General features: G+C 40.4%; 2 protein-coding genes across 17 annotated transcripts in view; one reads left to right on the top strand and one right to left on the bottom strand.

Moving 5' to 3' along the window:
* Positions 1 to 19392, bottom strand: part of LOC310902372 (L-threonine ammonia-lyase-like) — a 54634-nt gene extending 35242 nt beyond the window's left edge. For 2 of the 14 annotated variants that reach the window (XM_083843810.1, XM_083843801.1), the window contains exons 1-3: positions 5865 to 5975; positions 5538 to 5610; positions 3714 to 3913 (exon numbers count right to left, since the gene is read on the bottom strand). Coding sequence is in view for 2 of the 14 variants with exons in the window: in XM_083843819.1 (XP_083699945.1) it covers positions 5962 to 6116 (155 nt within the window). In the remaining 12 variants the exon portion in view is untranslated. The other 12 variants (XM_083843802.1, XM_083843806.1, XM_083843805.1 and 9 more) reach the window with 12 other exon arrangements.
* Positions 9309 to 24955, top strand: PLAC9 (placenta associated 9). Of its 3 annotated transcripts, XM_083843911.1 has the most exons (5): positions 9333 to 9395; positions 9542 to 9716; positions 22327 to 22427; positions 23166 to 23286; positions 24771 to 24955. In XM_083843911.1, the coding sequence occupies exons 2-5, from the start codon at positions 9659 to 9661 to the stop codon at positions 24779 to 24781; spliced, it is 291 nt and encodes a 96-aa protein (XP_083700037.1). In that variant the 5' UTR covers positions 9333 to 9395; positions 9542 to 9658; the 3' UTR covers positions 24782 to 24955. The 3 variants fall into 3 exon arrangements, with proteins under 3 accessions (XP_083700036.1, XP_083700035.1, XP_083700037.1); XM_083843910.1 differs by having other exon boundaries at positions 9309 to 9716; XM_083843909.1 differs by having other exon boundaries at positions 9309 to 9716; positions 24553 to 24856.
* Positions 24956 to 25958: the final 1003 nt, after the last annotated feature.

The raw sequence follows: 25958 nt of genomic DNA, 5'->3' as shown, positions 1-25958 counted from the left end.
CATTCACAGCTCTCTGCAAACTGGAGAGCTGAAATTTAGCCTTGTATATATAAACAGACTAAAGTACTTTTTTTTCCTCTTTAATGTTTGTCTAGTACAAAATCTATGTCTAATTTTAGGGTAAGAGCAGAAGAGAAGAAGGCTGGCCAGAATGGATGGTTTACTAACTTCACGCTCCTGTATCAAGACTGTTACAAATATCGATGGAAAGACAACATTTCTTGAAAGCTCATAAGCATGTAACTAAGGGCATATTTAGCATGAGATAAATTCAAGTACGTATTTTATACTCTTTGATGCCAGGTTTAATATACTTGAACCAATGTAATCCATAGTTTAACAGCAATTACAAGCTTTTACAATGGAGTTCATAGCTCCTTCCTGATTTCATTGCCTTTTCAGACTTATTTTTCTTCTCCAAGGAGAGCCCCATGATTGTTAGGGGAGCTTTATAACTGCTAGGGTGGATGCAGACAGAGAAAGTCAGGGCAGCAGGGTACCACATAGCCTTCTTCCCACTGCCACCAAGAGCATCTAGTTAGGTGTGGAGAGGGAATCCAACCCATTGCCTGCAGCACTGGCTCCTTCACCTACACCAAAAAGCATATAGATCACGTAGACCTCTTCAGAAATTTAAACTAGTTGGTTAGAAAGGTGCTACATCCCGTTAGTGATTTCCCTAATCTATTTTTCTGACGATTGCTTTTTCAGACTGAGTGCCCCAAATCAATTACCTGCAAGTGGTTGTTGCCTGTTGCACTTGGAATTTCCAGGATGTCCTTGTTTCTCTCTGGTTTTGCCCCTAATTAACAGAAGTCTTCTACAGTATATAACCTTTTAATATCCCCTGTAAACCTTTCACATATAACCTCACTCTTAACTAACATATTGAAAATAACCTATTTTATTCTATTTGTTCATCTTGAATAGGATCATGATTATCACTACCAGAAGACCAAAACACATGGGAAATGAACAATTTACCTAAGTGTTGGTCCACTAACTGCTCAGATTGACAAGTATGGCCCATAAGACTAACCAAAGAATTAACATGTGAACCACAAAGCACCTGTCCTAGAATAGATTGGCATGAACTTTTCTGTGCCTTTTGCATTGATGGTAGAAGATTTGATCTGGGGTACAGACTATTTGGAGACCTTGAAAATGGAAAACAGTGCTTCATTCTCTTGAAACCAGAGAGAAATCAGTTTGGAGAGCGCAAGGAGAAATAGCTATTACCATTGTAAATAAAGACTTCATTGAATTACAGGACTTGAAAGATCGTTTTGAAGGGTTAGCCAAGTTTTTCCCCCACACTACATAAAATAAATAACATTTCTAACCTCAGTGAGAACAGCATGGGTGGGAAATGATAGTCTATCCAAAGTGGAGAACTCTTTGCAGAATTTGATCAGTTACAGAGGGAAAGTGGGTGGAGACAGTCTACAGTTAAGCCAAAAAAAATAAAAGTTGTTCAGAGTAACAACACAGAAAACTAAAACGATAATTTAGGATTATGCAATGCATTGGTGCAACAGCAATACGGTGGTAAAACACTACAAAATGCAGTGCAGACAAATATAGACAATACAAAAAGAGCTGCCAATAATAATAATCAAAAGGAACAGAAACCAAAACCTTCACTTTTTTTTTCTTTACCATGCTAGTTTCACTTCTATCTCAGTCTCTGCATAAATCAATAGTAATAAAGCAGGCCAGATTTTCACCCCTCAGAGTTTATATTTGTCAGACAGCAACTGACCTATGGTATTGAAATTTCATGTTACTCTTTGTTATCTTTAGGCAACTGAGAAAAAACTGATCAGGCAGACTGAAATCAGTGGTAATAGATCTAGCTTCCTCAAGATATATTTTGTAGTGGGTGAGAGAAAGGACAGGCATTAGCTCAAGGAACATGTTTGCTACCACAAGTCTAACAGGCAGTCTGGCTGTGCTTTGTGTAAAGTTAGGATGTGGTACAGACCATCTGCTTATCAAGTAAATATTTTGAAGAAAGGATGAGATATTTGTCAAGACAAAGAGCAAAACCTTTTATTTGAGGTTCAGAATTTATCTCCCCAAAATATTATTTAGAATTAGATCACTTAGGAACATAAGATGCTGAACCAATACATTACAATGGCTGAGCAAAAACTGGAAACTCCAGCACAAAGCTTGTGCTTTGGTATTAAAACAAGTAAACAAACAAAAAACACAATCAAACAAACAAAACCAACATCACACACTTTTCCATCTGGACTAAATAACGGGTAAGAACCAGTAAAGCATTTTGCCTTGCCATCTGGAATATTTAGCTCTGTGATATCCTTCTTATCTCAATTTCACATTGTAGGATAACATTTTTAATACATGCAGAGACAGCAAACTAGTATTGCAAATGCATGTAAGTATCCAATAATCTATTCAAAGCCACTTTGCAAAATGATATTAACTAGTGAAGACTATCTAGATGTCTTTGGGTAACATCAGGTACCTTACATTATCACTGATCCTGGACTCTACTCCCAAGAAGACTTGGTCGCACACTTGTGTTCGCATTAGAGGAGAAATGCACCAGCTGAAAGCCCATAGAGTGAACCCCTGAAGCAAGATACCAGCTTGTCTGTGCAGAGCACAGGCATGATAAGTAGTGGAACATATTCCACTATTTCAGAAGGCAGTACAACATGGCAGCAGCACCATATAATTTCAAAGTTTTACTGTAGTAGTCATTAGTTTTATGTTCAGTAACAAAAATAACCAAGCATTTAAATGACAAGCGGACATGACCTGAAACAAAGTGAAGCTTTGTTTTACAGAATTACTCAAACTGATTCTAGTTTGCCACAGTCTGTAGACAACTACTATACGATGCTTTCAAAGGCTCAAAAAGCCTGCAAAGGTTTTTGACATGTGTCTGCTTAGACATCTAACTGCAGTGAAGAACATGCAATTGTTTCCGCTGAAAGTAATAAATGCTTCACTGGAGTGATGTTTCTGAGACAGGCTGAACTCCTTTGCTTCCTAGTTAGCATAAGTAATCTCAAGGTCAAGTACGTAACAGTTTGGAGTCTGTTACCTTAGCTTAGACACTCATTGATCTAAATCCTCTTCCCTCTCCTCCTGCTGTGTCTAATTAAAACACTAAGCTCTAGGTTGCAGCTCATGCTGTGCCTGAAATCAGATCACCCAGCCCGGATCTCATCTTCGTTGAGCACAACTGGAGGAAGATCAAAACAAATCAAATGCCTGAGTACAAGATGGGGGTGGAGAGATGGAGCAGAGCAGAGCGCCTCCTCGGGGAACCGGGCAGCTGGGCAGACAGAAATAGATAACCTCTCTGCTCACCCGTGAGGCAGCAGGGTTCTCCTAACGCATGATGCCTCACCTCACCACCTCTCTGGCTGTCAGGTGAGGTTCACCTGCATCAGCCAGCCTGCTCACCGCACATCTTCCCTTGCCCTTCTTGCCTGGCCTCACCTGACGGCCTCACCAGTGTCTCTCCCTGCCTAGCCTCTTTCCACTACCTCCATCGAGTCCCTCCCTGTGGTTAACTCCTGGTCTTGGTATAACACCTATTCACCCACATCAACAGGACACTTTCTGCACCCTAGACTGGTATAATTTCTTCGAAATTCAAACCACAGGCTCTTGTCCTATCAGCTTCTTGTAATTCACTTTGCTAATGATACAGTTTAAAGAGAACAGTTTACCTTGGAATTATTTAGAGTCCTGATGATTCACATGGCTCCTCAATCCTCACTTCTGATGCTTCTAATTCCTTGAACACATTCAATTAGCCCTTCATTCCCCTTCCCTGTATGTTATCATCTGATCTTCTATTTCCTCTTTTCTCAGCGTTAATTAGAAGATGCCTAAAATAGTCACTATTGTAGATGGTGAAAAGTAGTATCTAAGAAGAAAAAACAGAAAGCACATAGAGAAAAATACAAAATGGCATAGATGAATATCTGAACTAGGAAATAATATTTTTGTTAGTCTTACAATGAGTTCCAGTGGTGGGTCTGAGTTGAAGAACAGTTTGTTTAACTCAGACAGATAACTTTAAGCAAAATCGTACATTTCACTGCATCTGGACAGATTACTGTTACACATATTTTAATATACCCAGATCCAACTGATCTTTTAAAGCAAGACAGGGTGTCCTAAAATCTGGCATTAGAAACCGCATCTGCACTATCCTGCTTTCCTGTGAGAACTTAGTTTCAGGTTACAATTCCTGTTCTTATTTGTTTTGTCCTTAGCACTAACTAGAATATCCGTGCAGATACATCAAACTAGTAACAGGTGTAACCACTATCAGCCTCTCCCCAAGACCATATGGAAATAATCACCCTTTAAGGATCTCATTAGAAAAAAATTCAAAATAAGGGGTGGAGGAAAAGGATCCAGAGTTCACATCTGTTTTCTAACAATCTGAGTTAATGCCCTGACTCTAGAGCTTGTGGTGCATGCTAATCTATTAATTTGTTCATAGTCTCACAAGGTTTTTCATGCCTTGGCTGAACTTTTAACAAAAATTGTTTCATGGGCCCTTCCCATTCATGATGACAAATTTTCCCCATGACAACTACCACAGATTCTCCTACTGAATAGTACCATTATGTAAGTATTTGTCTTTTAATACAATTTTGCAGCTGGAATTAAAGAGGTAAGAAGCCAGTACCATACGGTAATAGCTAACTGTACTGTTTGGGAATCTTGCTAAGCAGAATCCAATACATGATAAACTATGCAGACAGCAAGATAAAAAAATATTCATCCAACATTCTTATTCAGTCTCTTCATAAAAGCATGCGGCGGAAGCATGCTTGGAAGAAAACTTGCAGCTGAAATGTAAGGGATATGTAATAATAAAGGTCTACTAACACCCTGCTACAGTATTCTATTTCCTACAACACTCTAATTTTAAAAGGAATCTTAACCTGAGATTTTTACTCCATCAGCTGTAAAATAATACGTGTACTGCAAGTGTTCAGGAAAAGAACAGTGAGGAGATTAGCTTGGCTTCTATCTCTGGCAAGCCATTCTTTCTTTTGCATCTATCCATGACCTTGTGGTAATTAAGGGCAAAAGGAGAATAGGCTGACTAGTAATCCAAATAGAAATTTATTCCCAGCTGTTTCTTTGTTTCATATCTCCACCTCACAAGTACCTCACATGGCAAATATTACCTGTATTCAAAGGCTTCATATACACAGCTGATGAATTACCTAATGGAGTAAGGTACACAGATGTTAAGTAACACAGACCTCTACTTTGCAAACAGTCATGACTATTTGTCATGACTTGTGCTCAGCAAGGTGCTACTCAACAGATGAATAGCTTCTCAGATATTAATTACTCCTTCACAGAATGAAAATGTGGGTCCAGTTTCAAGTCATTATTTCTTTTAATTGGTGTGGTGTGCAATATTGACGTGCTAAAGACACTAACTGAGTAATTCTAACTTGAGAATAATCAAGTATTTCCCCCATGAGTATTATTTTCTAGAGGATTATCTGAAATAGACTCGCAGATCTAGTTGACATTTTTTGAGTGACTCAGATGGGTGGATGCAAAGTTGCAACAGCAGAGGGATGCAGCCTTCTGTAATAAAAAATACAGTATGTGTTATCAGAGTCTCTTGTGTGCAATACAAGCTCAGGAGTCAAGAGTCTATTCCTGATTCACTAATTTAGCTGAGAATATTGCTAAACCAGCTTTGTTAGGGTTTCATAGGGGTTTCTGAGGCATGGCCAGGCTTCATAAAATGTATGAAATCTGTCAAATGAAAGTATCTAACCACTGGTTAAAAATACAAAACAATCTGTAAAACATCACTAATGTTCCACGTGACCCACCTTTTCCTTCAGTTTTGTGATTCAGTTTTCGTGCAGATGATTGCTCAGGAAGCTGAAGCCACAGATGCAAAACAGCATGAAGCCATCAGATGCTTACCTAATGCCGGCGAGCAGAATCCAGCTTAGTGTGTTGGCACCAAGATGACACAAGAGAATTGATTCCAGTAGCTGACTCACTGTTGGCTTTAGGCGTAGTACAAAATGTATTGTTTTGAAGAAGGCTGGATCAGAGTTGTCTGTTCCATGGCACATAACGTTTGTTAAACTTCTCCAAGGACGGTACAGTCAGAGACAAAGCTGATCTTGACAGCACCTCGTAACATCAACTGTGTGATTCTTTTTAACAGAATCAAAGATTGTGCCTTTATGACGACAACAGGAAAATTTTGCACTTACTATGTTCCTTGCAAATCAATGTAATAACCACTAATTCAAGTTGATACATAGCAGATGGGAGAGGGGATTGCACTGGAACAGGACCTGAAGATATTCACACGTTGAAGGCTGCAGCCCACAAGACCTGCAGCGCCAACCAAGGCTGCCCCCATGAACAGCAGGGGTATGGAGGCTCAGTGGAGACTGCTGGGGATGTGGTGCTAAGAGTCACTACTATTGAAAACTTCAAATGGCAATGTCTACTTCATTCTGGTGAAAGCAGCACTACAAGGTACCTTTGATTTGTTCACCAAAAAGATGCACTTGTTGCAAAGCAAGCTTCTGCTTCCCCTGAAAGCAGTCAGCAAGCTGCAAACCTGTATTTGGAAATCATCCTCTCCCAGCAACAAGTTCTGCTTCCACATATATTCAATTACTGCTTCAACTCAGCAGCCAGGAACTGAGTAAATTAAGAGGGTAGAAATAACTCACCTTTTCTAGAATTGTGAACTAAGCCCCATTTTACATAAGGTATTCAACAGCCTCCAAGTAGCAAGAACTTCTGGTCATGAGTAGCTAGCAGCTAGTAAATGTGTGATGAAAGCCCAGGGAATCTCCACAGACCCTAAGTGCATGAATCTTCTCGCAGGAGCACGTACACAGTAACCTTGTGCTGATTTCATCATCCCTCAGCATTAAATCCAGGACAGAGACCATTCTCTTTCATTCTCTTCTCCCAGTGTAAGGCACTTTTTCTTTCTTTACAAGGATGGGCTTTCTACTGTATTTTTGTTCCTAGAAGTAATCTCTGCTTAATTTTCTGTTTCACTTAATGTCCCAAGGAGCTGCAGTACAGCGTACTCCAATTTTGGCAAATTTTACATGCAGCTATATTCCTCTGCCAGTCCACGCTGCAGGATTTCATACCCATGAACAATAAGATCTTCTTTCTTGTGGCACATACATCCTCTACTGACACATGCCCTTTCTTTATTCTGTCCCTCTTTCCTATGCGCTCAGTGGTATCTCCTCTGTGCACTTATTTACTGCTTTTGCGAAGCTGTAAAAAAAAAAAAAAGAAAAGAAAAAAAAAGAAAAACCACACACACTCCCAAAATAGTTAATCCTTGTGTTTACTCTCCCTTTCGCCAGACTGCCTGCTGGCAAAAATTCCCATCCCTGTTCACTGGTATGCTTTCTTTGGCTGCTGGTATCTTGGGAACATCTCAACAGCTGGATTTTGTGCAAACCTATATTCATATGATCTCATTATATTCTCATATATGGACATTTCCAAGATGAATGTGCTGAAGAATGCTTTCTCCGATGGTAATCTGTTACTAACTTTCCAGAAGACAAATAGGTTTGTATATATCATATTCTTTCTGCTGTTCTCAAATCTTCTCTCTTAAACTGAAAAATCTACTTTGCAATTTAATGATTTCTGTCATATCCCGGTTTTTTTTTTAATCTCATGTTACTAGTTAAGTGCTCTTCATCTGCAGCTTCATTCTGAGTGCTTACGAATTAACAAAAATCATCTTAGGCAATTACCCAAGACCATCAAAATTCTTTGGACAGGTAGTTCTACTGAAAACCAAAATCTTACTTGGCATAAGCGTTCCTTCTGGCTGCGTTTCCCTGCAGCAGAAAGAACTTCTCTCTCACTACAGAAACAATCCCTGGAGTACGATATTAGAGAAAATCCTCACTATTTTATTTAATTCTCCAAGGATATCAGACGAGCACTTCACTATAGTTGAACATAACACTATTTGACAAATTCCTTGGAAGACCTGAACTGTTCCAGGAGCCTGAGCCCAGTTCAGGAGGAACCCTGAGGACATGTGCTGTAAAGGGGAGCGAGTGACCTCAGCAGCAGTGGTCTGGAAGGACAGTTCCAAGCTTTGCTACAGTGTACTGAGGGGAAAACCAATTCAATGTATGTTCATTGCTTTTTAATAATATAGTGTAAAGCAGAGCAGAAAACATGCAGAAAAGCATCCATGAACTGGCTTCATTTGCAACAGATGATTCTGCTTGAGAAATGTATTTAGTGTAAAGGCAAAGTTAATGGACAAACACATTCAGAAAACAGAAATCAACTATTTTAAAATGTTCTTCTTCTGCCCCCGAATCTCCTGTCTCCGAAGTGTTACACAGGGCTCTCACTCCTGCAGGTGCGCATCACAGTTGTAAAGAAATCACCAGGACAGCATTTGCATTTCCTGAGTCTGTTTGATTACTTCCACTTCTCCAGCAGCCTCAGAACAGACATTGTCACAGGCAAAGCACGATAACCTCTCACTTCAGAATTCACAGCCTACCACGTCAGTATGTTCAGCCCTTTGTCGTATACAAGCTTTGCAATTAATTCCTAACTTGCTCTGTGATAACTATTCCTTGCTAAAATATAAGAATTTTCATAGAAATGTGTTTTTTACTCAAACACCGCAACAAAATTGACAAAATAATTATTAGTCATGTTTGTTGTTGTTTGTTTTAAGATTGGTTAAAGGATCGTTAATTTTCCTTCAAAAGTATAAACTAATGATCTGCAAACTGGGAGGCATGACCAAGGCTGTACGAGGAACTTGTGGCGGACTTGGGATCGGAGGTCTAGCTCCACACACCACCTCATGTCATACATTAATACTTATCAGTCAACACCTACAAACTCTCAAGACAAACAGTTAACATTTAATTAGGACCCTGCTCAAAATCAATCACATTATCATTTTAGCAGGTAATGCTATTTTTGCACATAATGTTACCAAGTGTAACCTATTTCAAACACCTTCCCAACTGAGAAGAGCTCAGAAGTCTCATCCAGAGCTCCTACGATGCTTTCTGAACACAAGGCACCACAGTTACTGCCTCCCACAGTGCTGCCACACTCAAACCAGCAGGACTTTTACCTGCCCAGAAGAGGTTTTTTCGCAGTCTTAAAAAGGAACACATAATGAAAAAAACACTTTTTTTTCACTACACTAAAGATACTGTTTTTCAGTACTCCTGCTTTCCCCGCCCTAGGGAAAGAAACACCCAAAACCCCTTCCTCTTCTCTCACTTCTTCTGTAGCCCTATTTGCTGCATTTACAGGATTCAAAGCTCTTCAGCACATTCCAGTTGTAGGCTGCATAAATAAATATAAGGGTAAAAACTTTGGGCAGTTTGGACCACTGCCAGCTTGCCTGGGTAACTGGACTTTTTGTGGAGCTGGAAGGGTGTTTTTTAAAAGGAGGGAAGAGAAAAAGCACAGCCTAAGAATCTTGGCTCAGCCTGAACGTATTTCCTCCTAGCTCTGGCTAAACATCAGCACGAACGGCAGGACGGACAGAGGAGTCTATGTAAAGCCGGAGAGGGAGCCTGCCGTGCTCTCCACCAGGACTACGACAGAGTGTGGAGGCTTTGAAACCATGCTTTTCATCTGGGCGTTGGCGTTTATTGTAGTCCTGCAGGAGCGGGATCTTTTAGGTGAGTGATTCCACGCTTCTCAAGCAGAAACCGTGGCACGGTAAAAGCCTTTGCGTCGGGTTGGTGGGGGGGAGATACAGAATTGCCACCTGTATAGGTTTTACATGAAGGTGAAACAGGTATATGTCCGAATTCTGTGGGAATATTGTTTTTTAACAGAAAAAAAACTCCGATGTTGTGCTACTCAAGTCCATCCTGAAGGCATACTGCACCGTTAGAGGTGTTTCACTACTCATGGGAGACTATCATTGTATTTTGAGAAAATCAGAGCCACATTCATGTGCTGCATCCAGTGCCCTGCCACTCCATAATTACTGCTTTGGAGCCTTAATAACATGAACACTAATCCACTCAGAAATGAGATCAAAGTTCAAGGTGAATGGAGAAACGTTTTCCTTTCTACAAACCCTTCTTTATAGAGCTGCTGTTAACAGTACTGTATTTTTTTTCTCTACGGCTTTGTATTACTTATTCCTGAGATTTTTGAGACAAATAACACCTTCTTCAAATACCTTACGACTAAGAAGTATAAAAAGACAGCTTCTGATAAACTGGCATCTAAATTTTACTTTCATTAACAGCAGGTCTGGCACTAGACTAACCTGTAATCACAGTGCAGCTGATGGTGTGACTGAAAGCTATTCTCTTTAGCTAGTTCAAGGTTTATAGTCCCTCTGTTACCACAAACCTGGCTACGCAGCCTGTTTGTATTATGTGTTTTCTGCTAGCTGAGGCCCCGCATCATTTTCCCTCTGCTCAGACTTCTTGACAACATACAATGTTTGTATTTCATGGCAGGGTAGTGAGTTTCCATTACAATCAAAACATTTCCCAAAAAACTGTTAGTCCCTTTTCCCCAAAGCCCCAGTCACCCTTCCGTGCCCCGTCTCCTTCCCACGCAGCTGGTTTTGTAACATTTAACAGTGATGAACTGAGCTATCAGTCCCAGCAAGGGCACTCTGACTTGTTTTCACCCCATGAAAACTGCTGGAAAACTGGTTTTGTTTATTCCCCAAAAATGTCATTTGGTCTAAGCTGAAATCATTAGCAAGCTCAAGTAAAACTTGAGCCAAATAAAACAGTATTTGAATATCAACTGCAGTGGAGACGACTACCCAGTGTTATGCCAGGTGGTAGCTACTCAGTTATGGAATCATTTTCATTGTCTCAGCAGAGTATTTTGTGTAAGATGGAAAAGAATCAAAAGAGTTTAAAAAAAAAAAAAAAAGAAGAAGAAGAAGAAAGAACCCCATCTCAGAACAGCTCTTGCCAAAAGAGGCAGAAAGGGGATATTTTCTTGGGAGGTGGGAATCTACAGTCCATACTGGCCCTGGACCATATTCAAGTCACTTTTCTTCAAGTCACACTGAGGAAGGATTTGAATTTGTGTCTGTCACAGCCAGGTGAGTATCCTGGCTAGCTGACAGGCTTAAAAAAAAGGCATCCCTGTTCTCCCTTTGCTACCTTTGAGATGGGGAATCTGACTTTTGATTTCATTACAGATCCTTCCCCTGCCCGCTCTCCACCACCCCCATGATTCATCCATTGTTTTTTCCTGTTCTGTTTGGCAACAGTTCCTCTTAAAAATGCTTTGAGGATGGGTAAAGTAGAGTTTATGTTTTAATTCAGCCATTAGTAGAAACAATTTCATATTCACAGAGCTCTGACTTCAAACAACTCAAGATGAGGGGCTAGCATGGATTCCCTTTTGGATTAATCACACGCTCCTAGTTAATGGCTGTAACTTTTTATTCCTTGCTGTTGTTGGTAGGGTAGTTTGTGGGGTGCCGCTGCTGCTCAAACATAGCATTTAACATAGCCAGAGGCACTGGACCATTCGATACCTGCCCCATTTAAACATGTTTGCATTCTTATGAAAAGCTCTGGGCAAATTGTTGTGAGGGTGCAACACTCCAACAGCACAGTCTCTCCCATGTGTTTATGCATGGCGGAGAGGTGACCTGGAGTCCTTGGGTAAACAATTATTTGACAATCAGGTAAACAGGCTGGGCCCCATGACGTGCTCCATTTAGATGAGCAAACCAAATACTGAGCATGCTACTGGGGAGAGCAACAGGAGAGCTTGAGGGGAGGCACTGCTCAATACTCCACACTGTGGTGTGATTTGTTTTTAAACAGCAGAAATTCATTTGGTTTTAACTGTAAGTAAAAGTAAACCAAATATAAGATAATGTTTTTTCTTCATTCAGCTAACATAGTATGACTTTTCAGAACATCTGGGATCTTCTGGAGTGAAAAGGGCTATTGTAAAGGAGATATACAGCAATCCGAGGTAGACTATTGACTAGAAACTTCAGAGAAAAAAAAATACACCTTCAGAACCTTTTTTCCCAGAATTGACTGCTTGCTTTCTCATAGCAAGTATTTTGGCTCCAAGAGATTAAACTACTGTATTTTGTAATTAAATCCACAGTAAAACTTATGAGAGGTACCATCTGAAATCGGACTTATGTGTATATATATATTTATTAATAAACCACTGATAGTTTAATCTACACCCCACATCACTTGTATTTTCTGTACTTGTGCAAAACTACAGCCATTACCATCTCCAATTCAAAGATAAGTCTTTGTAAACACCCATCTCTGAGCTCCAACAAGGAAGAAGAAAAAGTTTGTCACATTAAAGTGTGCCCAGACGTAGATGTGTTTCTTGAGAACATGAGGCACCTGAATATAGGGGTTCAGTGTACAAGTGAGCCCTTACACAGATTTTACATATCTGCAAAACCCTGTGTTTTGTTATATTTAGTTAAAAAAGTTATGTATTGAGTTATCTGGACTCCATGTGTAAATCAAAGGTTATTATCAAACTCCAAGGAAGCCAGGGGTCTGGAAATACAGGACTCCTGCTGTTCATCTGTACCAGCTGTATTTATAAATTCAGCTGATCTGCTCTGCATGAGACAGTTGTTGGTCTTGGCCACAAATGCTGGGAACTGGTATGCTTGTGTATCTATCACTATTCTACTTCCTGAGCTGTTGCAGTACACGTGAACTGTTTGCCACAAGAGAACACAGCTTTGGTCACATTCCTAGGATTTTTTTAAGTATTAGGACAAAACTACAAGGATTGTCTTTCATTGTACTATCATATTTCTTTCTACTGCCATAATTTACTCATATGCAAACTACACAGCCACAGAGCTGACTAATAAGTTGCAGGCTCACCTCACACCTCGCTCCCCATGATCATAGCTCCTATTACTACACACAGACCAAAAGCCACATCCTCGTAAATTTGAAGAACTCTTTATCCCCAGATACCAATGGTCATCTTGAAATTTATGGTAGCATCAAATATTCACATATCTCACCTACTCCATTCTGAAACAGGACTTAAGCTCACTCATTCTACATAACTTACATTCTTAACATATGCTTCAACACAACTCCTCTTCTTCCTAAAACAGCTCATACTCTTCTCCATACACAGCTATCTCCTATATGGCTGCTAGCTATTCACATCTAACACTTCGTCTTAATTTCCAAAACAAACATATATACATACATAAATAATGCGTAATAAAGGCAGACTTTTGTTTGCAACCCAAAACGTTAGGGTATCCTCTCCTATGCTACAGAATGAATTAGAGTAACCTACCTGCAAATTACATAGGCTCATTTCTCTTTTCACTCTGATTTCCTGTAGTCATTTTCCACTGTAGCAGCAAGCACAAGAAGATATTCCCTGGCTGCTTGTTCAAAAGATCGGCATGTTGGAAACATATTTGAAAACAGCATGGGAACTTTTTATTGTCATCTTCCTTCCTTTAAATAAAAATATACAAAACTTAAGTGTTTCTTACAATTACTAGTACAGTAACACAGAAGAAAAGTAGTTTTTCAAGTAGTACTTTTGCTTCTGGCAAACAGCCATAGCCGATTTTGCTGAGCCTGAAACAAAGAGCATGCACTACTAGCACACGGTTATCCCTGGTTTTGTATACTCTCTGTCAGTCTCCGCTGCTGCGCAAGTGAGAGCTGAAGATCCCACGTGAAATGAGAATCACAATAGTAAAAACTTCACCAAAAGGAAATAGTTTCATACAGTAATACACGGCAGCCATCTCTTAACCAGCTATAATTTCTGCCAATTCCCACCTCTCATTTTGAGTATTTCACACACTAAGTGAGGCACGTTAGGACCAGAAGAAGTCACAACATGACACTTCACATGTAAGTTGATGGGCAGACAGGTTAGAAAAGTGGTAGACTAATATCCTGACCATCTTCACCAATGCAATATATTCCACAATGCATGGTATTTCCTTTTTGGTACTTTTCTTTCAGGGAAAAAAGAATTAATTTCAACCATAACTGATCTAGGATCTGAAATAACATTTATAGTGGCATATTCTATATCTTGATAAACAGAGTATAAACCTGCAAATTTGGATTCTGACTTTTGATGTGGCTATTCAGTTTCCAAATTCAATATTAAAAATAATTATTTTCATGGAAGAGACTTATTTCAGAATGTTCTGTTATTATAAGAGGCTCATGAATATTTGATACCAGAAGAATCCCTTGGATTTCATACCATGTTTGGATTCTTCCCAAGACTTGGTATTCAGAAAGAGGTTTAAGTACACAGGTATATAGTGAACGTACAGATTACAGCTTAATCCCTGATCAGGCATCGAAACTTTGTACATTGTTGAAAAGATTAAAAATAATAATAATCCATTCCAGAAGAGCTTTCTACTTTCAATTGCCTGTCCAATATTCAATGCCTACCTTCCATCTCCTATTATAGACATTCCCCACGTTTGCACTGTATGGAATTTTCAGTGTGGTTCTGCCATAAAAGCTACAGCCTAATAAAGGTGTGTGTACATATATACACATACAAACACATATTTTTGTATGGATATATAAGCAAAGAAACAAAATCCTGCAGTTGCCTCCAGAGTGAAGCATAGCAACGTATGACAGAATAAAAGAAGCTAAGAAATGATTTTTTACATACTATGTTTTTTGCAGTCTTTATTGCAATCACTGAAGACAAGACACCCTTTATTTTTAAGCATGTAATTTAAACTCTAGAAAGGGGCTCAAAAGTGTCTAAATCACAGCTAAGCATTAGGCAGTGTTTTAGGATCACAGCCTTTAAAATCTTCTATGTCCAGTTACAGATAAGCTCCCAAGCATGTAAGAGCTTGAAGACAATCAGCATTTCCAATACAACACATTCTATCCAGATCAATTAATCTTTGGCACCCTAACAATAAAATTTAATACAGATTATATTATATATAATACAACTTAAAATGAATTTGGGCACATTGGCGGTAATGAAACCACTAAGTGGCACAGCAAGTTAATCCACTACTTCCATATCTAATTAAGGGTTGACATGATTGGAATTAGTCCCCCAAATTAAATATGACTAAGTCTTGTGTTAAAATGGACTTGGGTCTGAAAGCACCAAACACTGATAGATATTTGCAACTGAACTTTTTCTGTACTCAGCTACAAGTTATATTCGCCATTTTTGTAAACTGTGTGATTTCTTGAACTAACATTTCAAATTTATATACACACTTTAAAGTTGAGTCCAACGCTATATTTAGATAAGGAATAATTTAAGCGAGGATCAGCAAATCCCTTCAGAGGTCCATTGTATTCTTCACCAACTAGTTATGTGGTACGCCAAATGTACTCAAGTTGATGAATTTTTTACTATTGGAACATAAATCCATTACTATCACCTTCATTTTCTTCTTAAAAACTATCTCACCACTTCATGGTATGTGCTACAGAAATGAAACGATACTGCTAAACCTAAGGTAGTAAAAACAAGAACAGAGACCATAGTATGTTTTCTTCAACAGTTAAAAATATTCTTTTATTTGCTTTCCTCTATCACATGATTTCAGGTTTCTTCATTTGCCATCTGGTTCCTGTTTCAGTCCCATTTGTCTTTCATTTGGCTTGTGGTCCACTTTGTTTTACATCTCCCTCCCTACTGAGCACAACATGAACTCTCAGTTAACTTTCAAAATCACACTGGTCATAGCATGATGCAAAAGGGATTTTATAGAATTTAAGACCAAAAGGGAACATTATGATCACTTAGCCTGACCTTCTCCATAACACAGCCCAAAGAACCCAACCCAGTAATTTCTACAGCAAGCCTGCAACTTTGGTTTGACCTCTAATGCATCATTAGGAAGGATACTTAGTACAAGTAATGCAGGAGGCACTTCAATTGCTAAACCGATTCATTGGCTTTTAAAAATGTGCATCTTAGCCTGAATTGTCTTGTTCTAGCTTTCAACCATGTAATGTTTTATGTATTTATTTATTTTTCCTATCAGGTGTCTTTGTGACGCAGGTATGGGGACAAGAGTTTTCTTATATGTAGCGCTAATGGTCTGGGACTAGATAGAGGGGAGCACAAAAGCTATCCTGTAATAACTTTTATTAGTCAAGTGAAAGTTAACATCACCCTCTGAATCTTGACACTAACCTCAACAAGATGTCCATATTTCTATATATTCGCATAATATATGGACAAATAGACACATATCTGTATACCTAGATAGATCTATAAAACAAATAATAAGCCTATTCAGCCTTTGTATACGCACTTTTATATTTAGTGGAAGAGCAGGTGTATGTGTATATCTAGAATTCAGGTACTGGCAGGTAACTATTATACGAAGAAGTTCACACACACAAGAGGAAATGACACAGCCACTTCACTTCCTTCCACCCAACAGGAGACTTCTTGCGTAAGAAGGTCCTGCTTAAACTTCTAGACACAAAAGCACTTCTTGTATCTCCTGGTACCCTTACATCTAACTTGGAGATTCTCAATTTCTCTGCTCCATCTGCTGGTTTCTGACTGTATGACAGTGCAGGGCAGTAGAACTACCCAGCTTCTATGGGCACCATCAACCCCACATATAGGACTTAATCAGAGTAGGAAAGGCACAAGGCACAAAGTATGTCAAAATTTCTAGATGACAGGTAACATAAATAAAATAAAAAATTAATCCTTGTATAAAATAAGGGTCATTTTGCTATCTTGGATGAGTGAGCCCTTACTCTGGATGTAAAATAGCCACCTATGTATTAAGTAGTGTGGACTTTAAGAATTGAACGACGCATATCACTTGCAGGAAGCATCAAGTGGCAATTTCCAGATGAGGACTTAACTGAAAGGTAATGTTCTCTCCAAAATACTGAAATATTACAACAAATATCTGTCCAAAGTAATCCATGAAGTTTCAAAAGATATATTCAGGACATGGAAATATGTCTCCTAGAAAATTGCCCAAAATCCCACATTCGTTCTATAAGCATGCATACTTGCTCAAGCTTCCAGAAATTGAAATAACCATACATCTTAAATATGTATTTTATACAGCATACAAAGAAAAGTTTACCTTTAAAAGTTGTTAGCTTTAAAATTGACCATAAAAGTTTTGTTGGGTTGCGCACGTGCTTTGACACATAGGCAAGAAAGAAGTCTAATTAATGTTTTTAAAATGTTTCTTCAGCAGCAAGAGAGTAAGGAAAAGGAGGTACCCTAACAGGCCATTACTGATTTGTTTACACGGCCCGCAGCCTTCCATACTTTGCTCCTTTTACAAGATGACTGCTATTATTATATTGGTAAAGATGCTGCCAGAGGTGGTCAGCACCAAAGTCAGACCATGTCATTTTCTTTCACCAGTTGCAATACAGAGAAGGGCAACACTCATAAGCAGCATGTGATTCTCTTTGAGCTCATGAAAATTGTTGCTTAGGATGAACTGCCTGACCACAGTGACCCAGTTGCATGCCATATTTACAAGGGACCGGATGTGTCCTGTGAACAGCCCATCCCAGAGATAAAGGCTGTGGGTTAACAAGGTAATAATCAGGTTTCTAGCAGCCAAAGCCTCAAGCCAAAGCTCTGAAAACAGAATAAAACTAAAAACTACACTGACCAAAGCAGTGGCTGCCCAGCCAGTGGCACCAATCACTCCCTCCCTCCCAAAGCGCCCTGTTCTAGTGTGGTAGTGAGGGGGCAACCACAAGCACCGGGGCGCCTCCGCTCCTGTGTGAAAGTCACTGACCAGACAGGGAGATGCAGGACCTCGCTGACAGGTTTTCTTCTGGGTCTGCCCCCAGAGAGCTCCGTGTCACGCAATCTGGGAACTAGAAACATTTTGGTTTCAAAACAGACATCGTCCTAACTCTTATCACTCACTAACAACTGCTTTCGGATGTTTCCTGAGACACTGAGGCCTAGACCATCTGTCAGGTTTTTTTCAGTCACAGCACCAGTTCTGGGGTTCTGCTAAGATGCCCTATCAAACCAGGATGAGACATTTCCTCCTCCTTCACCAAGCCCGTTGCAGCTTATAAAGCAGCAATGCACCCTCAATGCCGGAAAGCTGTCTCTTTCCGCACCGGAGGAGAGGAACGAATTACACCAAAAAACCAAGCACTACCAAGACCTGCATTTCACGGCAGCTTCTTTCCTGAGTTCTCTCGGTGTGCATGCATACACAATACTGTATAGTGTTTTGCAAACCTCACTGTGAGATGCAACAGCCTTAAATCGGCTTTATATACCTATCCCAGCATGTCCTGCTTCGAATAAATGAGTCATCCATCGTACTGAACCTCTCCTTCTGTGTACATCTGCTTAGAGTAGCAATCAGGCCTCACAGCATGATGCTGTGGTTTGTGCAGAACAGAAAACTCTTTCGCACAAAAGGGCTAAGCTGAGGCAAGGAATAAAGTGGCATTTTGGGTAAGATCATCATATTGTTTCTGCTTCAAAGAGTCGCTTATAAGATTCAAGGTCCTGTGTCAGGAAAAAGGTAAAAGGAGTCCCTGCACAGTGCCAACAGGCATGCCCACCATGCCAGTTTGGAAAGGTCAGAGAGCCTCTGGGCTCAGAGTCCAATTCGGGCAGGACAAACAGTGACTTCTGCTTCTCCAAAGGCAGAGCTCTGGGTTTTCTTTTAAGGACCAGCATGATATAAGATGCATGGTCAGAGAAAGAGAAGTGGTCAACACTGACTCATGCTAGCCAACAGTGACTCTCATGTATTTTCCATTTTTAGGGAAAAACTAAACTGAAACAAAACTGAAACAAACTAAACTGCCTCACTATCCATGAGGAAATGGTTGGTGACCTGCTACAGCACTTGGATGTACGCAAGTCGATGGGGCCGGATGGGATCCACCCGAGGGTACTGAGCGACCTGGCGGAGGAGCTGGCCAAGCTGCTTTCCATCATTTATTGGCAGTCCTGGCTATCAGGGGAGGTCCCAGTCAACTGGCAGCTAGCAAACGTGACGCCCATCTACAAGAAGGGCCGGAGGGTAGACCCGGGGAACTATAGGCCTGTCAGTTTGACATCAGTGCCAGGGAAGCTCATGGAGCAGATTATCTTGAGTGTCATCACGCGGCACTTGCAGGGCAACCAGGCGATCAGGCCCAGTCAGCACGGGTTTATGAAAGGCAGGTCCTGCTTGACGAACCTGATCTCCTTCTATGACCAAGTGACGCGCTTGGTGGATGAGGGAAAGGCTGTGGATGTGGTTTACCTTGACCTCAGTAAGGCTTTTGACACAGTTCCCCACAACATTCTCCTCAAGAAACTGGCTGCTCGTGGCTTGGACTGGCGTACGCTTCGCTGGGTTAGAAACTGGCTGGATGGCCGGGCCCAAAGAGTTGTGGTGAATGGAGCCAAATCCAGGTGGAGGCCAGTTACTAGTGGAGTCCCCCAGGGCTCAGTGCTGGGGCCGGTCCTCTTCATTATCTTTATCGATGACCTGGATGAGGGGATCGAGTGCACCCTCAGTAAGTTTGCAGACGACACCAAGTTAGGTGCGTGTGTCGATCTGCTCGAGGGCAGGAAGGCTCTGCAGGAGGATCTGGATAGGCTGGACCTATGGGCTGAGGTCAACTGTATGAAGTTCAACAAGGCCAAGTGCCGGGTCCTGCACCTGGGGCGCAACAACCCCAAGCAGAGCTACAGGCTGGGAGATGAGTGGTTGGAAAGCTGCCTGGCAGAGAAGGACCTGGGAGTATTGGTTGATAGTTGGCTGAATATGAGCCAGCAGTGTGCTCAGGTGGCCAAGAAGGCCAACAGCATCCTGGCTTGTATAAGAAGCAGTGTGGCCAGCAGGGCTAGGGAGGTGATTGTCCCCCTGTACTCGGCTCTGGTGAGGCCGCACCTCGAGTACTGTGTTCAGTTTTGGGCCCCTCGCTACAAGAAGGACATGGAGGTGCTCAAGCGAGTCCAGAGAAGGGCAACGAAGCTGGTGAGGGGTCTGGAGAACAAGTCTTACGAGGAGCGGCTGCGGGAGCTGGGGTTGTTCAGTCTGGAGAAGAGGAGGCTCAGGGGAGACCTCATCACTCTCTACAGGTACCTTAAAGGAGGCTGTAGCGAGGTGGGGGTTGGTCTATTCTCCCACGTGCCTGGTGACAGGACGAGGGGGAATGGGCTAAAGTTGCGCCAGGGGAGGTTTAGGTTAGATGTTAGGAAGAACTTCTTTACTGAAAGGGTTGTTAGGCATTGGGATGGACTGCCCAGGGAGGTGGTTGAGTCGCCATCCCTGGAGGTCTTTAAGAGACGTTTAGATGTAGCCCTTAGTGATATGGTTTAGTGGAGGTCTTGTTAGTGTTAGGACAGAAGTTGGACTAGATGATCTTGGAGGTCTCTTCCAACCTAGACGATTCCGTGATTCTGTAAACAAGCCTGGCACGTAACTTACAGCCGGCCACAAACTCCTTAAACAAATGCATACAACCACTGCTGGCCCTCACTCAAACTTCCCACTCAACCTTGTGATTCAAGGTCCTCCCTTTGACATGATGGGCAGTAGTTCAGCATAAGGCCATCAGGCTTGATGCTGAGGGCTAAGGCTGGGAATATTGGGAAGGCAGAAATTGTATTAATCTCCGACAGTAAAACAGAGCTTATCTTGTTATTATCCTACTACCAGAACAGCCAGAGTTTGTATAGAAAGACTGGACATTGCTTTGTAACATCCAATTCTGACATAAAATTACAGCATTCCCATATCATTCCAACTGTGATGGAAAAAAAAAACCACACATGTAAATAAGTAAAATTTTCTAGAAACAGCATGGTTCACTTGACTACTAAGTTACGAAGTAACAACACTCCCAAAACACAAAAAAGGGGAAAAAAAGGCAATTGCAATGCAGCTATCTTTGAAGTACGTGACATATTTCGTCTTTTCTAAGTATTAAACAGACAGATTACATCTTTGGGTTTTTGTCCTAACAGCACCACCTCCTGGTGAATGCAAAAACAAACAAAAACCACTAACAAAAAATCTTGCTACAAATAAACAATCAAAAATTCTCTCTGAAACTCTGCCAAACAAATTTTTAAATAATAGCACACATAGTACATAAAGTCACACTTAACTGTTCTCCTCCCTGCCCTCAAGAACTCCAGCCCACACTACACCTCTCATCCTATCAGACTGCAATGGCTACAATCCTTACAAACGTGTTTGCTGTCATGTGATAACTACATCCAAAAATTCTTGGCACAGACTTGTGATGAAGTCCTGTATCAGATCCAAATCATGGCTCTCACACAACACTACTGGAGACAGTACTAGTTGCTCCTCTTGTTTTTAAGTGTTCGTTATAACACAAGCTCACAGTTTCCTCTGTTTTTCTCCATTACAAGCAAGTAGCAACAGAATGAGTTGCTGCTGCCTGCACATTGTTACAGTCTCTTCGGGGCTCATGTCAGAACAGGACTTAACATCATGCAAATTATGCTATCACTCTAGTGGGTTTTAAAATACTCTGTCACTGTTCCATATGCATTAAAATCCAAAAGTTACTGAATGTTGCACAAAAGCTAAGAAGAGAAATCGGCTCCATTAAAGCACAGGCACCAGCAGGTACTGCCCTTTTATGGCATACAGCCAGCAGAATTAGATGCTCAACGAGCAACAAGTCATGAGTACTGAGAGATAAACACAGGTAACTGTAAGAGACGTGTGATTTTGTATACAGCATTGTAAATGAGTGACTTGGTCAGCAAATGGCACTAGCTGTACACACATTTATTGCTTCCCCTCGCATTGTAAAATTAGACTGTTACAGGCAAGCTTCTGCCACAACGGAATCACCAGCTTGAACCCATTCTGGACATAAGTGGACAAACTCAGCTGCTCATCAAAGTTTTACCATGCCAGTTGCTTCTGAAGAAAGTCTAAGAGGAACTGATATGTGAGATCTTCCCAACACTTAGGTTTTATACTTGTGGAGACAGAGTTGAGTCTATAAACTTAACCCTATACAGGAAAGAAAAACAGGTTGTGTAAAACGAAGGCAACAAACAAACAAATAAAAGGTCAAATGAAAACAGGTTCTTCCAAACAACTTTGACAATGTATGCACCACTGCAAGACATTCACAGCAGTTGGGTACACCTGTATTTACTGGGCAATTTCTACCTGGTACAGAATACATTTTCTTTAATAAACAATGCTCTTTAGCATGCCAAATACAACTGCAGAAGTCAGAAAGATAAGCACTGTTATTAAAAAGCCCCCGGTTAATTTAACTGTGGCTGTTTTTCCAGCTGCTGCAGAACCTGTCAATGTGTTACCTGGAACTTTGGGAAGAGGAAGCTGGTGTCACGAACATGATACAATCCATGAACGCTTGGATATTATTGAAGAGGTAAGTGCTACTGCATTGGTTCCTGGACTATACTAGACCTCTACCTCAGCCTTTTGACAAAAGAAAACAAAGAGGAACCATGTTGCTAGCCACTGACCCTTCTTGATTCTGTAAGACAAGATTCAAGACAAGATGTGAATTCTGCAGATGACAAAGCTTGACGAAGGAGTTTCTGCTCATTCCTGCAGACACTCAGAACAATAAATGAACTGTCACTGGGATTGTAGGAAAGCTGAAATGTTTACATGTTTTTCCCCAGTGTCTTAAACATCCACAAGACACGCGTCCAGTGCTAACTATTCCCAGCTGGATAGCTGCCAAACCACCTTCTGTTGGTTCTCAAATGGCCATGTTAACTTCCTGCAGCTCTAGCCTTAACCCTCTTCTTTCCACCCCATCAGCTCCTCTCATCCTCCCCAAAGATTTTTTTTGTGGATATGATGGTGGCTGAGAAATAAGAGAGAATTAAAACTAAATTCATACAAAGCTCCTTCTAAGAAGTCAAATTACAGGTTACAGAGGTGCTACAACTTGCAAAACCAAATTCTAGTACTTCGTGCCGCTAGAGGACAGTATAACGTAAGAAATACTTAAAACTGCAATGCGCAGTATAAATTAAATTAGCTATTAGTAGTATGGGACAGTAGATTTGCTCTTGCACTAACACATTTGGTAAGATTCTTTCCACTTGACCCTCTGACTACCCCCTTCTCCATTTGCCTCCCTTGTTTTCATTAGAAGGTAATAAAAACAGTGGAGCATCTAGAATCAGAAGTCAAGTCACTCCTCAATATCATCAGTGAGACCGCATCAAATATCCCCATTGCTCCAGGAACCCCTCTTATGGATATTTTTGATGGTAAGTATCTAGTGGGATATAACCTTAAGTTGACAACGCTGTTGCACGTGCTATTGCCAAATATCTCATCCTTTTTCCAAACCAGATGTGCAGAAATTTATTCACTCAATTCAGCGCAGTTAAGGCCTCAGCTGAAACACTGGGTCCAGTTTTGGACACTGTGTTACAACCACCACTAAAGAGAAGAAAATTAATTAATAAACCAACCAGCCAAGGAGCTAGATACATGAGGTACACAGAGAGGTTGTTAAGTTGGGGATGTTTAGTCTACAGAAGATTGAAGTAGCCCACCGGAATAACGCTGCTGCAAAGATGAAAGCTGTATTTTTTTCACCACTACAAAAGTGAATAAAACCAAAAACAATGCACCAAAATACATTCCAACAAAACACAACACAAAACTTTCTTGCAAGACCAATGAACCTCTGGAATTACATGGCTGTAGTTTCCCCAGCACTGGAAATGTTCAAGAAGCATGTAGGAAGGAACAGGTACGTAGTTCAGGATCCCTTAGAACAGCAGGATGGACTAAGGAATTGCAAGGCTTGAGTTTAATTGTCCTGTTATTCTTTAGTTTCATGTGCGACATAAATGAAACAACTAAAAAGGCAACAAAAAAGTTAATGGAAATATTATAGTTCTGGTATCTTAAATCTAGTTGCCACTAATGAAAAACATGCTCCGAGATAAACATTTTGGGAATAAATTAAACAACAACAAATTACTTGGATATCTATCCTGCACATCATCTTATAACACTCTGTCCTCTTCAGTTCTTGCCTCACTATCAATAGTTCATTTAACAAGGTGAGACACACTGCTGGTGGAGAATAAATCTCGTGTGGAAAGACTTGAACATCCTGCAGTGATGCTCCTGAAGTCAGTTTTGTCAGTTTTTTAATATAGCTATACTTTTATGTACATACATGCATAGTACAGAGCACTTCTGTGACATAAGGTGGGCAGAAAGAAGACAGTAGTAGAATTTTATGTTGGTTTTTAGTTCTTCTTGCAGTTGGCTGTACAGATCTGGGCACCATGACTGTAGAGAAGATGGAATTTCTATGTCCTCACTGACTTTGTTATTCATTAAATTTTCCAGAACTCTGTAAGGGGCAGTTAATAGGTACCAATTAAGTTATGCCCCTGCAGTTATCATTTATTTTAAAAAAGTATCTTCGTATCATTTATTTAAAAAAGTATCCCTGTAAAGCATTACAGTGGATTTAGAATGCAAATCCTAAGTCAACTTCTGCATATTTACAGCACATCTACAGTAAGTACCACTCAGATGGAAGTTGCATTAACTGCCAACTGCTCCAAGAACTGCAGAGCTGTAGCACCTTCCTTCTATGGTTTGATGAATCAAACTGAGAATTCCTCACTGTAATGTAACGGGCATCACGTTTTCTATGATGTTTGCCTGGAAAGATTGATCCTGATCTTATAACCAAGAATAATTACATCAAATCTTCTTTATACAGATGCCAGCTGAACACAGAGACAGAAGACAGCTGAATGTAACAGTACGGTTGTTATAAACAGTTGCACTTTTGTTCATTTAAAAAGCTTTCTTGTGTTTCCAGAATTTGAGCAGAGATAAACAATTCTGAGCAGTAGTTATCCTTCTGTGTTTTTGTGCTTTTTAATAAAAAGGTGTTTGCTTTTAGACATCGTTTCAAAGCTTTGTATTTTAAAACTGCATTTCAAATACAGCATTGTCAGTAAGAAAACACGATGAGATGGGATCCTGGACAGAACCACAGCTAACAAACTTCCCTTAATTCAAAATGATATTCCTTCCCTGGCAAAGAAGTAAGCCCTTGCTATCAGTACAAATCAATGAAGAAACACTTTCAGCTGCAATGTCCTCTCAAGATACGGTTAGATTGTCTGACAAGAAAGAGCACGTGTAGTGGTCTGGCTTTGGACATAGTCACATTACTGCCATTGATTGAAATAAGAGTTCTGGTTGCACATCCTAGACAGAATTTGTAGTTAAAATACACAGCCAACTTATTCTGATGGCTTTACACTCCTCCACCTCCCCTGCTGCGGTGACAATGCAATCTCAAATTCATTCCAACATCCATCTCCCTCATCTTAGGGAGGAAGAGGAAAAAATAGAAAGGAATTCACTGATATTTTATCTTCAAGACACAGACAATTAACATGAAAATTAAAAAATACAGCAAAAGGTAGGGGATCTGAAGAGATGTAGAAAAGTATATATATTTCATTTCCTTCAAAGAAGGATTTTTCAAGCCCCTTTCTATTTACCTGTTCATATCACATAATCTTTGCTCCCCACTAAATGTTTTTTTTTTTTTTTTTTTTTAAACTCTATGTATTGTTTCATACTTACGTTCACAAGATCTGAATTCTTCCATGACAAACAAAACCAAAACTTCTTCTAGGAAAAAAGGCCTGTGTAACCTTTACAGAATGGGGGGTGTGTGGGCACGTGTGTGTAGTAAGAGAAGGAGTTTGCACATTCTTGATTAATAAGTAATCTCTTTTCACTGACCTAGCTCTATGCCTCTTCACCCTTGTTCTTTTTTTTTTTTTAATTAACATTTCTATTTTGAGAACGGCAAGCTGAAGATGTCATTCATCCTAGCAAAGAACAAAAAATCAGAGTTCCAGGAGTCAGAGAAGAGATTCCAACACAC

Source organism: Anser anser (genome assembly GCF_964211835.1).
Source record: "Anser anser genome assembly, chromosome: 7".
NCBI lineage: Eukaryota > Metazoa > Chordata > Aves > Anseriformes > Anatidae > Anser > Anser anser.
Note: the sequence above shows the minus strand (reverse complement) of the source record. Positions and strands in the feature narration are given on the sequence as shown.

What these genes read in the sequence shown, in the direction of transcription:
- PLAC9 (XM_083843909.1), top strand. Translation starts at nt 9,659, where the DNA reads ATGCTTTTCATCTGGGCGTTGGCGTTTATTGTAGTCCTGCAGGAGCGG. An exon ending in GCAGGAGCGGGATCTTTTAG is followed by an intron (nt 9,717 to 22,326) that starts GTGAGTGATTCC and finishes CTGTTTTTCCAG; the next exon opens with CTGCTGCAGAACCTGTCAAT. An exon ending in GCTTGGATATTATTGAAGAG is followed by an intron (nt 22,428 to 23,165) that starts GTAAGTGCTACT and finishes TGTTTTCATTAG; the next exon opens with AAGGTAATAAAAACAGTGGA.